Source organism: Plectropomus leopardus, chromosome 2, assembly GCF_008729295.1.
Source record: "Plectropomus leopardus isolate mb chromosome 2, YSFRI_Pleo_2.0, whole genome shotgun sequence".
Lineage (NCBI taxonomy): Eukaryota > Metazoa > Chordata > Actinopteri > Perciformes > Serranidae > Plectropomus > Plectropomus leopardus.
Window position 1 is genome coordinate 30,222,067 of NC_056464.1, and position 18,028 is coordinate 30,240,094.

At 36.8% G+C, this 18,028-nt stretch overlaps 1 protein-coding gene across 2 annotated transcripts; it reads left to right on the top strand.

The window, feature by feature from the left end:
• Nucleotides 1-1,783: 1,783 nt before the first annotated feature.
• LOC121959102 (1,25-dihydroxyvitamin D(3) 24-hydroxylase, mitochondrial) lies at nucleotides 1,784-15,987 on the top strand. 2 transcript variants are annotated; one of them, XM_042508297.1, is made up of 14 exons: nucleotides 1,784-1,830; nucleotides 3,510-3,570; nucleotides 5,418-5,606; nucleotides 5,783-5,973; nucleotides 6,060-6,153; nucleotides 6,235-6,328; nucleotides 7,436-7,527; nucleotides 8,376-8,487; nucleotides 9,593-9,738; nucleotides 11,154-11,320; nucleotides 13,210-13,288; nucleotides 13,612-13,809; nucleotides 14,420-14,537; nucleotides 15,639-15,987. In XM_042508297.1, the coding sequence occupies exons 2-13, from the start codon at nucleotides 3,523-3,525 to the stop codon at nucleotides 14,534-14,536; spliced, it is 1,527 nt and encodes a 508-aa protein (XP_042364231.1). In that variant the 5' UTR covers nucleotides 1,784-1,830; nucleotides 3,510-3,522; the 3' UTR covers nucleotide 14,537; nucleotides 15,639-15,987. The 2 variants fall into 2 exon arrangements, with proteins under 2 accessions (XP_042364231.1, XP_042364221.1); XM_042508287.1 differs by lacking the exons at nucleotides 1,784-1,830; nucleotides 3,510-3,570 and having other exon boundaries at nucleotides 5,075-5,606.
• The last annotated feature ends 2,041 nt before the right edge of the window (nucleotides 15,988-18,028 follow it).

An 18,028-nucleotide genomic window follows, 5' to 3' on the forward strand; every position in this document is an offset into this window, starting at 1 on the left:
ATTTATTCTGCTGGTAATAAGACCATGAATAAGTGTCTCTGCATTGGCTTGAGAGAGAGAAGGATGCACTCTGGCAATGGTCTTTAAATTATAAAATGCCTGTTGTGTAACATCAAAATTGAGGTCTGGATCAAACATTACGCATAGATTTTTAACTTTCTCACAAGGATTAAAAGAAAGTGCTTGGAGTCTGCTGTCCAGTTTCTCTCTCTGAGTGCCTGTACCAATAACTAAAGCCTAAATTTTGTCTTAGAGCTGTAAAAAGTTATCTGCCATCCGGTTAAAAAGGGAATCAGTAGGCCCTGTGTCATCAGGACACACTGCGATGTAGAGTTGTGTATCATCAGCATAGCTATGGAAATTGATTCTGTGCCTCCTGATGACATTTCCGAGCGGTAACATATAAAGATTAAAAAGTCTAGGATCTAAAATTGAACTCTGGAGAACACCACATTTCATTTCATAAAATCTAGATGAGTATTCACCCATACTTACATGAAAATTTTGTCAGTAAGATCTGATTCAAACCAATTAAAAACAATGCCAGAGATGAGGTTACTGAGTCTGCTTAAAAGAATTGTGTGATCTACCATATCAAAGTTCAGTAATACCAAAACAGAGAGCATTGTCTTATCCCTCCTCTGAGATTTTTTACAGTTTTAACTTGTCCTGTCTCTTTCCTGTGACTTTTCCTAAAACCAGATTGATAAATTCCACAATGTTATATTGTGGAAGAAAAAGAAAGACTTGTGTTTACTGTGCAATACTCATGATTCTTTTTAAATTCCACAATTTCTTCAAAAAAAATTAATGAATTGCCTTAAAAGCTATTTGTTCATGCATGCTGAAAGCAGCATGGCTTGCGCTTGTATTTCAGCTTATATTGAACACAAAATCAAAATAGTATAGTGTAACAGATATAATTGATTACCTTTGATAAACTAATAGCCCAAATCCTCAATTTACACACTTACTACGGTAAAAACCCATCTAATCCCTGATTCTATTCGAGGTCATAGAGGAAGGTATTGCGTAGTGACTATTTGCCCACAGGAGCACATCACGGAAAACATGTTTTCTCTGTCACTTGCACCCTGCAGGTGCAGTCAGTGCCAGCTGTCCTCGACACTGCCAGTGTTACCTTGTGTTCAATGTGCCAGTACAGGCCGGGACATTGCGAGGTTGAAGTCCTGAGGAAAAGTCTTGCTCAACAACCTGCCGATTTCGCTTTGAGAACAGACAAATCCTTTCCACATAATGCCCAAATCTGATGTTCACTAAAGTACTTTAAAAATGGTATTATACTGTAAAAAAAAAAAAAAAATGTTTTTTTTTTTTTAAAGTAATATTAAATTCTTAATTTTTTTTTTGGTCTTTAGTTTTACAGGCAGTGTTCTTAGTGTAATATTTCTTGTCAAACTGTGATTTAGGGCTATTGTGCAGTTTTCTACTGTGCAATATTTTTTCCCATTTCTGTGCTATACTATATATATAGATATTATATTGTTTTTATTTTATCTAATTTGTATTTTTGGAATATTCTTAAACTATTAAGCACTCAATCACTTTTTTATCTTTTTTTCTTGCTTCTGACTCTTGAGTTGCTGTAACATGTAAATTTCCCTGATGTGGGATTATTAACCTCTTATTGTTGAATGTCCCCTGAAAGACTCCAGAAACAGATCACATGACCCACCAGAGGCAGGGCGAATAAACCCAACACACCTGTCTGGAAAGGCTCCACCTCCCTCAGGTGCAATCATTTGGTTAATTAGAGACTATTCCTCCCTTTGTTTAACCTTTGTACTGCGGCCATCATGTGTGCGTCATGTAAGTTAATTTCCTTATTATTGCACAATTTATTAATTATTTGCATTATTGTTGATACATTTGTTTTATCATTACATGGTTAAAGCCACACACACACACTCACACACACACACGACTATAAAGTCAATATCCAGTGCTTCTCACAATGCTTGGTTTACTATAATGATTATGTTCATTATCTGCTAAATATTTTATGAAGCCGTCTTGAACCTAAACTTCTCAAGGTTGATCTTACTTAAATATAAAAAGAATCTTGGAAACCAATTGCCATAAAAAAGTAAAGTAACTATCACTAAATCTTAATGTATGTTTACTTTATATTAAGTTTACTTGAAATTTAGTTGTATTCACTTATTTTTGTGAAGTTTTGCAACTTAAAAACAACAAATGAAAATAGCCTTGTTCTTTCTAATTGTTTAGCAACTTCAGTAAACCAAATTAGTCCAGCTTAACTTGATCATGACAAAGAGGATTTTGCCAGTTAGTAGAAGTTAGTAGAGCTGCAAGTTCTGTTTTCCTAACGTCTTTAAGAAAAGCATACAGATGAATAGTACAGTAAACTTGATTTACTTAAGTTGCTAAAACTTAAAAAGATTGATTTAATTAAGCTTGTCATTCTTAAACTGCAACACCTTCACAAAGTCATGTAAATATAACTACATTTGCCATGTCTAACAATTAGATAGTAAACATAAATTAAGACTAGTAGATATATTTACTAACATTTTTCAAGACAATCAGTATTACAGTTTTATTTCAGTAAATTCGACCCGCCAGATTTTACAATGTGTGAAGCTGAAATTAGAGAACTTTTCGTCTTATTCCTTGAAAATAGCAAATGATTATTTCTGACAGATACCGATTAACCTTCGGTAGTCTAGAAATATTTAAGGGGCACTTCACTTTTTTTTTTTTTTTTTAATCAAACGAAGAGCAGTTTACTTGTCAATGAAAGTGCCACTGTAAGCTTTTGCGAAAACGACCCCAGTGATGTCATCAGGGATTAGCACAGCTTGTGACTTTTAACAGACGTCCTGTCACAAACTGTAAGTCCTCCATGTTAAATGACAAAATGTGTACTTTCTCCTTGCCCTCTAAGACGACGCATAACATTTTTCCTCTCATTCGACGCCACAATAGATGGACGACATATTCCTTTATATCAAAAGTGTTACAAATCACTGTTGAAAATTATTTAAGTTTTATGAATTGACAATGTTGTGGTTCACATACACTGATGCTAAACATATGAGGTGTTTTCTGCTACTCAGTCTATTTTAAAGCAGTTTGGGTCTCAGTATCTCTCCATGCTTCTTGGAATGTTATCAGGAAGAAGTCACATAACATCACTCATTAGAGACGCAGTCATCTCGCAATTGTGTTTTATCGACATTTTGAAAATATTGGGGAGTTTTTTGTGCACATCTGTGATGGAAACCTAAACGCACTGATTAGCAGTTTGGCTCAGAGAAATGGAAGTGAGGATATCTTCCAAAAAAATCAAGAGAGAGCTTTTGAAACAAACTTGGCGGGTACGATTGTGTTGGGTGTTTTTTTTTATATTAAACAGAAATGGTTTGTAGTTGTTTGCTACTGTTCGCTAGATGTCTTTCAACATCAGGTCGTGTTATTAATGTGCTAATGGACTAACTTGCGTCTTGAATCTGTCTGCCTTCCAGTTTCCCTCTTTAAATGACGAATTATAGACTACTGCTGCCGTGGAAAGTTACTTCCTCTCGGGTAGGTGCAGGATGTAGTAAGTATTTTTTTGCTGTTAGTTGTGGACTTTGCAGTGTGTTAAGTGCAAGTTTTTGGCGAGACGCAGGCGAACTGAGGTGACAGTTGGCCTTTGATGCCGGTTCGATGAATCTGGGCCTTAAAATGCACTAATCGATACTTTATATCTCGTTTGGTTAATCAATACCAAAATCGAGGGAAGACACTGTGCGGATTAAACAAACACACTTTGATGACAAAAAAATACAAATTGCCAAAACTGTCCGATACCATGTGATGCCTTTTGTCAAAGCACTCTGAAGCCAGAGAGAACATGTTTGTGGATGTGTGAGTGGTGTTTTTGTTCTTTTTTTTTTTTTTGAGGTTGGGGGGTGATTGATGTGTGTGTGTTACACCTGGAGAGGCTGTTGTTCAGTCAATGTTCAAGGTTGTTCTGATGCCACCTGAGAGTCTGAACGACCACTTTTACAGGGTACAAGCCCACTGCACGTTATGCCATGTCACAAGTCATGGCATGACAGGGAGACGGATATCCAAGAGGTGGTTTTAATGACGGTAAACCCATCAACTAATTTCTGAGCTGATATCAGCAGCCAATGTTGGTTGACCAACTTGGCAAGAAATGTTCCACAAATTTAAGAAAAATTTAGAAAAAAGTGACAAGAAAATTACTTCAAAATTAGTTGGGGAAAAAAGGGAAAAGGGTTAGAAAAATATCAAAACCTAGGGAAAATGTCAACAAAACTATATTTATATTTACTATAATTTTATTTTTAAAATTATGTTACAGAAAAAAATATACATTTAAACAATAATGATTTTTGGCACTTTTCTGGCATCGTTTTCTTGTTTGTTTGGGGTTTTTTTACTTTTTCTTTTTTGCTTATTTTCAGGTTATTTTCTTGTAACTTTTTCAACAAGCTTTTTGTTATTTTTTGAGTCATGTCTTGTCAAGATGCTTGCTGCCTTCTCCCCATATTTTTGAAACCAATCAAACCAATTTGCTTAGGTTTTAACGGGTTAAATTAAGGGTTATGTATCAAATGAAGCTTTAGAAAAATATTATATTCTTTTTCTGCTTGCTTTGTGTTACGTGCACTTATGGGGGGGGGGGGGGGGGGCACAGTATGCAAAATCCAAACTGGACTTTAACATTAAAGATCTTATGGAAAGATCTGGAAATCTTTGAATTGAATGAGATGATGTAAACCAAAACGAACTTATCAGATAATAACTGTCGAAAAAATTATATATGTACAATTATAATAAAGACTTAAAAAAGACAATTGCACCCAAAATGCCCAGTTAACCCCCCACCCTTCCACAAAGAACACACACTGCAAAACACAAACAAAGCAAACACACACGCGCGCACAACCTGCAATCTGTTAAATATTTGCCCACGGTGCAGAAGTGTGGCAGTAGTATTTGCTCTGCCAAAGTTTCGGTTCTTTCAATCGCTCTGAAACACGGTTCAAGCGAACCGCGTCACCTCCGATGTGGCCTGTGTGTTTATTTATAAAGTGAGGGGGGTGAGGGCATTTCCTCGGTCTATCTGGGGTCATACGACCCTCCCAACGTGGATAAATGAATGGTGGGCTCGACGGCCACACCATGCAGGACCGGCCCCTGATTGGCTCAGTGCACAGCAGGAATAAACACTCTCAGGGTATATATATTGCAGCAAGGTGTGACACTTCTAAGAAATCAGAAACCCCTAAGATAACAAAGAACAGCTGCTGTTTAGATTTTTTTTAACCAGCAAATCTAAAAGTTTGAGGATGAGGGCGCAGATCCAAAAGGTCCCTCAGATTGTTGAGTTGCTGAAGAAGAAGTCTGTCGGGCTGCAGCACTTCAAACCAACATCCTCAGTGTGCGTCTTGGAGGAGAAGGATGCTGTGGAGGCTGCGCGCTGCCCTCACGCTGCCTCCAGTGCGCACGGCCTGGACGCGATTCCCGGACCCACCAACTGGCCGCTCATCGGCAGTCTGGCTCAGCTGATCTGGAAAGGAGGTCTGATGAGACAACACGAGGCACTGGTAAAGTAAAAAATTAATGTCTTATTCTGCAGTTTTCTTCTTTTACATGAAAACGTAACTTGTTTTGTTTTTTTCAAGCACTGCTGCTGCTGCAAAAAAACATTTTTAAACGAAAAATATTGAATTTAAATTACGTGTTTTTCTGACAGAGTAATGACACCTTGAATTTCTTTTAGGTTGATTATCACAAGAAATTCGGCAAGATTTTCCGGATGAAGCTGGGCTCTTTTGAGTCGGTGCACATCGGCGCACCTTGCCTGGTGGAGTCGCTCTACAGGACGGAGGGAACTTACCCTCAGAGGCTGGAGATCAAACCCTGGACTGCATACAGAGACATGAGAGACGAAGCGTACGGACTCCTCATTCTGTAAGTCTCGTTCATTCTCATAGAAACTGTCTAAAACTGTTAAACTTGAAGTGCAATGGCAGGTTAAAGCGTGTTTATGTCTGCAGGGAGGGGGAAGACTGGCAGAGAGTGAGGAGCGCTTTCCAGCAGAAGCTCATGAAGCCGACAGAGGTGGTGAAGCTTGATCGCAAAATAAACGAGGTAAGACACTTAAAAATAAGAGTCTTTGTCTCGTGTGGTGTTTGGTGATCGATGACTGACAGCTCGTGTCTGTGAATGCAGGTGTTGATGGACTTCGTTGGCAGAATTGGAAAGACGAACGTCAATGGAGAGATTTCAGATTTGTACTTCGAGCTCAATAAATGGTCGTTTGAGAGTAAGTTTAATTTTATTTGTTCATGTCGGTTGCAAGGAATGATTATTTTCATTATTAGTTCATCTGCTAATTAGGTTCTCCATCTCCAAACGGCGTAGGTATTCTTTCAGCATTAAGGGGGCACATAAAGAAGGGGGGTGGGGATTTTAAGCACTTCATTGTGTTTTTATAAGTATTCATTTATGGGGAGAATGTTTTCGTTAATGTAAAGAAAACACAAAATTCGGGCGCTTGGTGGGAATTCAAAAATATAGAAATATAATGCTGGGAGGCTCTTGGTCTCTTGGTAAATTGCTTTCAAATATTTATACTACTGTGAATAAAATTTTCTCATTTAAATTTAGCTCTGCTGAGTCAACACACTTAAGTTTATAAAAAAAAACAACCTATAAATGTGTTTAAAATGGATGAAAAAGTCATCTTTAAACATCTAAAGATCTTTAGTTTGCTGTCACATGTTGTACTTTAAATGTCTCTTATGACTTTTTTTAATTGATCCTCTTTCTTTATTTTGCTCTTGCTTTCAATTGTGCAAGTCTTTTTAGTCCTCCCTGCTCTCTATTACTGTTTCATTGTGTTATTTCATGTATTACTTCATTTTATGCACCTTTTACTTCTTTAATCATATAAACCTGTGTTCAGACTGATCCTAACCCATCTGCCTCGACTAGAAAGCACTTTGGTTCAACTTCTTTGGTTTTGAAATGTGCCCCTTAAATAAAAGTGACTTAAAATAAGACAAATAGCCTAAAAGCTGTGGGGCCTCTTAACAAAAACAAAATAGTGTAAAAAATGTAATTTCTAAACCAATTTGCACCTTTCTGCATTAAATTTTAGTGTAAATGTCTTCAATTTTGTCAAAATAAAAGTCTGCTTCTGTTATGTTTTTATTTAAGGGGAAAATAATTTCACATGTATACATGCGCATTATTTCTTTCAGTCAGTCAGTTAATCTGCTTTGCAGTTAATTATTTTGTTTTTATTTTTGTGACCTCTTTCTTAGATTTTTTTTTACCATCAGTAGTAGATATCCACATGGAGAATCAAAAAGTCTGATTGTGCAGCTCAGGCTCTGAATGTCAATCATATATTTTCTGCATCATTCAGCCATCTGCCTCGTCCTCTACGACAAGAGATTTGGTCTCCTGCAGGAGAAAGTCAACGAGGAAGCCATGAACTTCATCACCGCAGTGAAAACAGTGAGTACGCCTGTTGTTTGTTCCACTGGTAGCAGCGGTGTGTACCGAAGCAGAGAGGACACCTGGGATGATCTGTGATTCTGAAAAAGTTCATCAGGTTCATCCTGAGATCAGCTGGTGATGCAGCAGCTCAGTGTCTCACTGACACTCTCACTGTATTTACTGGGATCTTACTGGGATTTACTGGGGCAAACCAATACCATTTAGTCAGGAGGTGATAAGGGAAGGCTCACAAAGGTCTCACAGGTCAGAGGGTGTAAGAAACAACAGAAGATAAAGATTGCATCAAAGTTTTTCAGTGTGAGTGGATGGCAATTAGATTTAACCCTTTGAAACCTGATCAACTTGGCTTGATTTCTTTTAAAAACATGGACAGAAGGCAATGAGCAAAGAAAGAAGAAATTACCCCCAAATTAGCACGAAATTAGTAAAATAAATAAAATAATTAATCAAAAAGGACAAAAAATAAAGTAAAAAAAGGACAATTCTTCTAAAAATCTGAAACCTAATTTCAGATATGTAACTATGAAAGTAATGAGCATAGCTTTTTTTTTCTTTTTTTTCCTCAACATTTTCTCCCAGCTTTTCTTAAAAATAATTTTCTAAATCTACCAGTGTCTTGCAATTTGTGATTATCTCTTACCAAATTGCTCAGTGCACCCTTTCCCCCCATATATTGAAAAAAAATTACACCAGCTTGCTTTTTTCCCTAATTTTTGAAAAAAATCAAACCAATTTGCTGAACTCTCAAAGGTTTAAATACTTGTGAAAAGTGTTTGAGAGCAGCACAAGAAAAGTGATGGCTCTCCAAGTTACAAAGGGTTAACAGTTTTTGTCTTTCTCTGTAGATGATGAGCACATTTGGCATGATGATGGTCACACCGGTGGAGCTCCACAAGAAACTCAACACCAATCCATGGCGGAAACACACAGAAGCATGGGACCGCATCTTCAGCACAGGTACAAGCGCACACAAATACTACACTTCACAAAGCTGTGATGCAGTTTTTCTTCACTCCTCAGTGATGTACAAACCAGTTTGAGCTCAGTTCTAGTCAGGGGACAGATAGAGAGGAACAGAGGGAGGAGGAGGGGTTGAACTGAGTGCCTCTGTGTTTTTTGTGTACTTGGCACTCTGGGTAAACGACAGCCAGAGTCGTAGTAAACTGCATGACCTAAGAGGGAGAAATCTGCCAAATATTTGTAGTAGCAGATGGTGGGAGGGAGGGCAGAGAGGCAGGAAGATGATGATGCTGGTTGTGCTGTAGCTCGTTACCTCGTACTCACAAACACACACATAAACACACAATTTTCCGTCATTTGGTGGCAAGAAAACAGCACTTGTAGGCTGCTTGAGAGCAACTGACGTCATCATTTTAGGAGCAGGGAGTGTCAGTCAGACATAGTTTGTTTTTGTGTTGTGTGATTTTTTTTTTTAACGCTGCTCAGCCTTTATAAGCTTGTGACTCACAACAACAGTCAGGGCTCAAATAAGGACAGAAAGTAGAGACACATCGGTGGTCCTCCTTATGATTCAGATCATATGGATGCGATGTTATGTGAGGACAAAACCAGACCTGCACATATAAAAGTGGGAATTTGATCACACACTTCACACATGTTGCAACTTGATCTCACAGTCTAATGCAAAAGTCATACAGTGATACAGGGATCATACAGGCAGCCCAAAGAAAATGACCTTAATTCTGATATAACTTAATCCAGATTACAAACACTGTAACACAGGTGGGACATGTTACTGCTATCATATTTGTCGATTGATAAAATAGTTAAAAAATGTCCTCAAACCCAAGATGAAGGCTTAAAATGTTATTTTCCTGTTTGACCAACAGGCAAACATAGTCTTTAAAATTATGTAAAGCAAAGAAAAGATGCGAATTGTCATGTTGAAGAAACTGAAGTTTTTGGATTTTTTTCTTGATAGCTCAACAGGAACACGAGACAGATACACAGCAAATACACTAAAATTATTATGAGACAACCATGAGATTTAATGTAGTGTATAATGGTGTGATTGCATATTTGCTGCTTTGTGTTTCCTCAGCTAAAGTCTACATTGACAAGAAGCTGAAAAGAAACGCCAACAGAGCTCCTGATGACTTAATCGGTGACATCTTACACCAGAGCTGTCTCTCCAAGAAGGAGCTGTATGCAGCCATCACAGAGCTGCAAATAGGAGGTGTTGAGACGGTGAGCAACTTTTTACACTTCGAAAAAACATGTTTCATTTAAAGGAGTGGTTTGATATTTTTGGGAAATACTCATTGCTTTCTTGCTGAGATGAGTGGATATGATACCCCTTCATATCAGATCAGTCTTATCTCATTTCTCTTGGGATGAAATCTCATTTGACTCTCAGGATGAAAGCTATTAAAGGGATAGCTTGGATGTTTTAAAGTGGGGTTGTGCGAAATATTTATTCATAGTCAGTAAACGTCATTCAGCTGGCTACAACTTTGGAGAAGCAGGTTAGAGTCCCATATGGATCAGTTGACAGCAATAAAATGTATTTTAGCCACCCAAAAAAACATCTATATCAATTTAAGTGTATGCTCTATTTAGAATATTTTCATTGCTTTACCTTAATATTAGTCAGCAGTTTCCAATGGGAAAAGGAAGCTGTTGTATCACTCTCTTTAAAGCCAAACACCATTGAGAAAAACGGTGTTTCAACATCACTGAACACAGGAGCTGCTGGTCTACCGTTGCCTTGAGCAGTTATATTGTTGTATTGCATTGTGTTATTGTGTGACTTTGGCATTTAAAGGGGTTAGTTTGGACTCGCCAAAGTCACACAATAATGCAAACTAACTGATGGAGACAGCAGCAGACTAGCAGCTCCTGTGTTCAGGGAAGCAAATATGACTGTTTTGTCAAACAAGTCTGGTGGTTTTCAGGTGAGCAGATGGGGAACTGAGTCTGTTCACGGCTTTCTTGTTGGGACGCGCTGTCTGAAGGAAAGTTAAAGCGGTGAAAATGATCTCAACATAGAGTACACTTTCACTGATTTTGATTTTTTTTTTGTGGCTAAAATTCATTCTTGCTGCTGCCTACGTCTACAGCAGCACACTGCTTTGCTCCATGTTGGTATTCTTGCCGCTTCTCCAAATTGGGGACGTGCCGACTGACATCTACTGTATGTAATACACTGAGTTTGATAACCTCATATAACCCCACTTCAAAAAGTCTGAACTATCCCTTTTAAAATGTTTCCCCAAATGTTAAAGGTATTGCTTTAAAGCTATTTCCATCTATTCCTGCTTTTTTTTTTTTGTTTGTTTATTTACTGTTCATGCTCTCAGGTTTGATCATCACATTGCTTCGGCACAGCATGTTATAGTTATGACTGCAGGTTAGCCCTTTAAATGTTTCACCTTTCGCCTTTTTTCCTTTGAGTTGGGAAGAAAAAAACTGCTGCAGTTACAGTGCTTCAAAAGTGGGAAATGAATGTGGTGGATGTAACTGAGGAGCCTTTGAGGGACCCCAAACATTCCTCAGCTCCCTTCAGGACCCCACAAAGGAATGCACTTAGAGTAGCTGCCTCACTACACTAAGTGACACCTCGTCTCTCTGTCTCTCTCTCTCGCTGTTTTTACGTTTCTCAGACTGCCAACAGTATGCTGTGGGCTATTTTCAACCTGTCACGTAACCCCGATGCCCAGAGGAAGTTGCTTGAGGAGATTAGAGCAGTGGTGGCTCCTGACGAGGACCCGTGTGGAGAGCACCTTAAGAGCATGCCCTACCTCAAGGCCTGCCTCAAGGAGTCTATGAGGTACAGTACAACAGGGCGCAGAAAATAGAACAGCTACACGAAGCGTCCAGCAACTACCACAGTTACAGTGTGAGAAATGATAAGCCAGCAATAAACTGCAGTTAGTTTCCAAATGAAGTGTACCTCCAACTGTTAAAGCTCGCAGTCAAGCTAAAAATGCGTGTAGCCACACATGCTACCAGTACTGCAATTTACTCTGTTTAGTCCATTTACTCAAGTACTGTACTTAAACCCTGAAACCTGCAGCAACATCACTGCCCTCAAACACCAGTAAACTGGTTTGATTTCTTTTAAAAACTTGAGGAAAAAGAAGCCAACAAGCAGCTTGGCAAGGAAAGCTCTACAAATTAGTAGATTTGAAAAGCTATTTTTAAAGAAACTACAGAAAAATGTCCCAAACACTATATTTATAATGATCATAATTATACATTTACAGTTGTTTTGCAGAATTATTATTATGTTTAAGTACTATTTTCAAGTCATTTACTTGTTTTTTTTTCCCATTAACTTTATTTTTCTTTGGTTTTATTTTCTAATTTTCATAATTTTCTTGTACTTTTTACAAATTCTTCACTAATTTTTGGGTCATTTAATCTTAAGTTACTCATTCCCTTCTTCCCATGTTTTTGAAAGACATCAAATCAATTTGCTCATGTCTCAAAGGTTTAAGTTCAATTTTGATGTACTGGAGAATTTCCTTTTCAAGCTACTTTATACTTTAACGCCACTATATTTCAGAGAGATATATTTGACTTTTTACTCCACAACACTTTTTACATGTAAAACACATATGCTTTTATGATATATCTTCCACACTTACAACATGAAAATATTCTTACATGTATTTGTTAGCCATGAAACAGATTCATATAATATTCTATAATGATATGATACTTTGAAAGGATCCGCTCTGCGTAATTTGATACCTTAAGTGCATTTTTCTGATAATAATTAACCTTTACTTAAGTAAAATTTTATTTCAGGATTTTTACTTGTAAAGATGTATTTTATTATGGTATTTCTATTTTTACTTAAATAGTACATAATATACCCCTCTTCAAGTTCATACTTATATTTTGGGTTTCTATTAAAACATGATTACATGACGCATTGTTGCAAAAACACCTGTATTCACCCTCTGTCTAAAACTCTGTTTTATTAGCGCCTGTCTCCTTAAGCCTTAAGTCCTTGGTCAGCATTAGCAGGTCTTCTGTATGTCGGCATCCCAGGGATCCAGCCAGGGAGTGAAAAAACATAGGGAAATGAAAATTCAGAACAGTCTGAGGCCAGTGGTTTTGCATACGTTTACCTAATTATTTGAAGGTTTGGCCACATTTATATATATGTCATATATATGATAGAAAATAAAGAAAGGGTCCACTTTAAGTAAAGGATCTGAGTACTTTCTCCACCACTGACGAGACACAACATAACATTCACCAGTAAATGAGATCCTCAGTTTTCCAATCAGTCTCACTGTCTGCATTATGCACTCACTCGGTACCACGGAGATTAAAGAGGCAAAACTCACACACATGACTGCCTCAAAAACATGAGATATGGTTACATGGCCAGCAACCACTGATCCCAGCTTAAAACCGTGTTGGTCACGTTCAAATCACTTCCTAATGCGGCCCACTTTCTCCCCTTCTTCTTGTGCGGTCACAAGTTGGCAAACATGTTATTTAAGGCTAATGCCATAAATGCATCACACAGGGAATGTGTATGATCCCTGACTGGAGATTATATCTCACATCATCTAGCACCGTGAAAAACATCGGGAGTATGTTTAGCTCCCGTTAAACAGCTTAGATATGTATGTCATGCAACACTATAACTTCAATGAGGCTGTATTCCCATGCGCTTATTTTTCCTTCAAATTCTTCCAGGTTATCGCCATCAGTCCCGTTCACCAGCAGGACCCTGGACAAAGACACTGTGTTGGGAGATTATGCCATTCCAAAAGGAGTAAGTGGCTTAGTTGTCGTTAACACACACCTGACATGAGCAGATTACATTCTTGTATTAATTTACATTTGACTGTCTGAATGTTACAAAAACGTGCTCAAATACTGTACAAAGTCTAAATGGAGCAACTTCAATGGCATGTTCAATTCGGCAAATGGCATGGCAGGATCAGATTTTTTTTGTGCAAGTTCTTTATTTACTATTTGCTCGTAATCTACAGTTTTCTGTCTCCACTGTAATCTATTATCGATTGCATTGCTTTTGAGCTAGGTCTTACAATTTTTAAATCTATAAAACTTATTGGTATTTTCATTCTTTTACAGACAGTTTTAATGATCAACAGCCACGCACTGAGCTCCAACGAGGAGTACTATGACAATGGGAAGCAGTTCAAACCTGAGCGCTGGCTGCGGGAAAACAGCACCATCAACCCCTTCGCTCACGTTCCCTTCGGCATCGGAAAGAGGATGTGCATCGGCCGACGGCTGGCAGAGCTGCAGCTACGGCTAGCCATGTGCTGGGTAAGATTAGTTTATAGACACATTATTAGTCGCATTAACCCTTTGAAACCTGAGAAAAATGGGAAAGTTGGGAAGAAGGCAATGAAAGAAGAAATGACCTCAAAATTAGCAAGAAATTAGCAAAAAAGTACAAGAACATGTAAAGTAAGTAAAGGACATGAAAACCACAACGGAATACAAACAAGCAAACAAAAAAAAAGAAAAAAAAGAAAAAAACCCAAGGCAAACAAGACTTGGAAAAGTGCTTAACAATTTATACAATTCTGTAACATAATTTTAAATATGTAATTCTAATAATTAAAAATCTAGTTTTCTACAGTTTTTTTAATTTTTTTTTTTATCTAAACATTTCCCTTTTTTAATAATCTACTTAATCAGCTAATTTCTTGTAACATTTCTTACCACGTTGATAATTGCTTTTTTCTCATGTTTTTTGGGACCAATTTGCTCTGGATTTAAAGGTTTAAATACTTGCAAAGGGCTCTGAAAGCACCACAAGAAAAGAGGTTCAAGGTTTCAAAGGGTTAAAGCCATGTACAAGAATTGTTCAATAAGACACTCGACTTTGCATAACAACAAACTAACTTATCTCTGCTTGTTTTTCCCACAGTTGGTCAGAGACTATGAGATCGTAGCAACAGATAACGAGGAGCTTGACGTGGTCCATTCAGGACTTTTGGTTCCCAACAGAGAACTTCCTGTTGCCTTCATCAAAAGAGAAAGATGAGGTGAGTAGATCTACTTGGATCTCCGGTTTTCCTTTTAATAAAGAATAGTTTGATATTTTGGGAAATATGACACAGAATGACATGAAACATAACACTCTTTGTTTTCAAGAGTTAGGTGAGAGAATTGATACCATTTTAATCTCTGTATGTTAAATATGAAACCACAGCCGGTTAGCTTAGCTTAGCACAAAGACTGAAAACTGAAAAATTTAACCTCTGTGTGTTGTATGCGGCATCTCAAAAGCTTAATAATTAGGGACGGTACTTTATTTATCAGAGAGGGGAAGTTTTTTTTGTTAAATTTTCACATCAAATGTAGGTAGTATTGGAGTTGATACAACAAGCAAACAGAGGTGAGTCAAGAGTTGTCTCCAAAACAAACAGTTAATTTCTTAAGCAAAATGCAAATCCTCCTTAAAAATGATAACTTGAAGAACCATCAGAAATTAGAAAATTCTACAATAATTGGAGATCGGATGGTATTTGAAATAAGTAAAGAATTTAACTATTTAAATACGTCCTCACCCTTAAATAAAATGAAAAACACAAATCCTTCCCCAGCACTTTAAAAGTTATTTGACTTGCCCCTTATATGTAATAAACAGTCCCCTAGTGCATTATATCTTGTTTGTTTAATCAATACAAAAATTAAAATTTGCCGTGTTTGGCTTTCTTGGCTCTCTGAGCTGTTAACAGACTACCATCAGAGACTGCAGGAAGTTGAAGGTCGTAGCTACTTTAGTGTGGTATATAAAGCCCTTAAAACTGTAAATTGTTGTTTTCACACTTGCATCAGGCGATGGATGACGTGAATTCGTGAGCTTCCGTTGGAAGCGTTTAACAGAGCCAGGCTAGCTGTTTTGCCCTGTTTCCAGTCTTTGTGCTAAGCTAAGCCAACTTGTTGAAGCTCAGTTTTTCTGTGCAGGTATGAGAGTGGTCGACTACCTCATTTTACGCTCCACCAGAAAGCGAATGAGCGAATCACCCAAAATGTCCAACTCTCCCTTTAAACTAGCTTTCTCATTCACTGTAACTACAAAAGCACATAAACACTGTGGCATTGGCACTAATGAATTATTCCCTCTTTCCCTCCTCTCTCAGGCTCCATATTCATCTCTTGTGGACGTCATGACAGAAAGATGATACCTCTGTTGCCACTGCGCTGACGGTCCAGTGACTCCCTGTATTGCTGCTCTGTAAATAGAAAAAGCAGACAGAAATTTTTTCACATGTAATCATGCCATAAATACCTCAAACTTATTTAAAACTATTGCTTTTGACTGATAATGACTGACCAAAATACCAGTTGTTATGTACAAATTGAATGTTGTACCGAGGCAGCTGTGTATGTAAATATCTATTACTTTCCTTGTTTAATAACTTATATATATATAAATATAAATGTCATGTTTATTTTTCATTCTGTATATAAATTGTCATTTTAACACTGTAATATTGTACATTGTTTTGTGTAGAGACATATTTTATTCACAAAAACAAATGTGTACAAATTAAAGCTAAGCCTGTGTTTATTATAAGACTCAAATATTAAATACTTTCAAACAAAGTGGAATGGTCACAGGTGATTGGGGGGAATATTCTGATCCTGTACTTAAGTGAAAGTGCAGTATCAAACTGTAAAAATACTGTGTTACTAGTAAAAGCACTGCATTGAAAATGTTAAAAGTATGTAGGTACAATCAGGAAGATGTATTTGAGTATTAAAAGTAAAAGTACTCAATGCAGATTTTTTAAAAATTATTTAATAATAATATAATTTTCATATCAAAAGGCCAAGCAGCAATTCCTCATTGAGGAGCTGGAACCATAAAATGGTTTTAAAGGGAAAAAACTGGTTTAAAAATGTTCAAAAATAGTTGCCAATTAATTTTTTAAACACATGACTAATTTTTGCAGAAGTATTTATATACAGTATATGTATATACTCTGTGCACAAAAATATTTATTTGTAATTAACAAGTAAGTAATGGCAGCAAATCATTGTTGTGGAGTAAAAAGTTCATTTTTCCCCATGAGATTAAAATATACTCAAGTAAAGTAAAATTACCTCAAATTCAAATTTGACACAAACGTCCATTTAGACTCAACAATGAATTTATTAGAATTTGGAGGTCAAAGGTCGATGTGACCTCACAAAACATGTTTTTGGCCATAACTCAATAATTTATTTGCTAATTATGACAAAAATTTCACACAAATGTCTAATATGATAAGATGATTAAGCAATTACATTTTATATCCAAAAGGTCAAAGGTCAGCCTCACTGTGACATCAAAATGTTCTGCAAAAAACACTTTTCCCCACCGTTATCAAACATGATATCTCAGGAGCAGAAGGGGAGACATTTGGTCAGATACTGACACTAATCTTGGATGTCCACCTTGATATTTTGTTGATTGAATAAATCTTCTGTGCTGCATCCGTGTTTTTACAGAGATGTTTTTAGATGTAAACTGTGAGTGACTTTCTGTTCTGTTTCCTTCAGTAACATTCAGAGAAATCAACAATACAAATGAGAATGCAAATGTGAGAACTTAAAGGTCATACACAGGAGCTAATGAGGGTTGATCTTGTGACTGCAGGTATAAAAGACCGGTGCTCTAACCACTGAGAAAGTCAGAAATTAGTTAGTAAATATCAGGAGCATCACAACCCTATGATAAGATACGACTCTATTTGTCCTGAGTGAAATTGTTGGAATCTGTGCGGAGTACTAAGGATGTTTGCTCAGTATTTTCTGATATCAACAGTTTGGTAATAACAGCATGGAAGATTACAATTAAGAGGATATTTTATGTTTTATAATACTTGTTAATCTATTTGATCTCCTTTAGGGTGAGATTTGTAGCTATATATCAATCTCAGTTTCTTTTGAACGTTATCTAAGGTTCATAATCAGTGAGGGTCAATACGGTTTGCGTCTTTTGCCTTTCATAGTTCCAGGCGTTACTTTAACATACTGACCTAACGGTACAATCTGAAAATCATGTTACACAATATCATTGTCTATTGTTGAGAGCTATTTATGTTACGAAAGTGAGTTATGAGGTTAGGAGCTTATATGTCATGTTACTTTATTTAGAATGAGACTAAACTAAATACACTAAATAATAAATAAATAAATAAATAAATGAGGGAATTGTGAAAGCTTTCAAATATTTTTTAAATGCTCTTGGATAGTCCATATAATAAGCATTATGATAAATGAAGTACTGCATGGATGTAAGTGTTTGGAAAATTGTTTCTACAGTTTATATATAAAAAAAGAAAATATAAAAATGTTGCCCCAATTCTGAAGTCAAGACTCAGCAGCAATGGTGAAAAGTAACTAACTACATTTACTCAAGTGCTGTACTTAAGTACAATTTTAAATATTTACCTCTGTAGTTTAAATTATTTATGCTGCTTTCTATTCTTTCTACTACTATAATTCAGTGTAAAATGTATTTTTTCGTCATTTTTTCCATTTA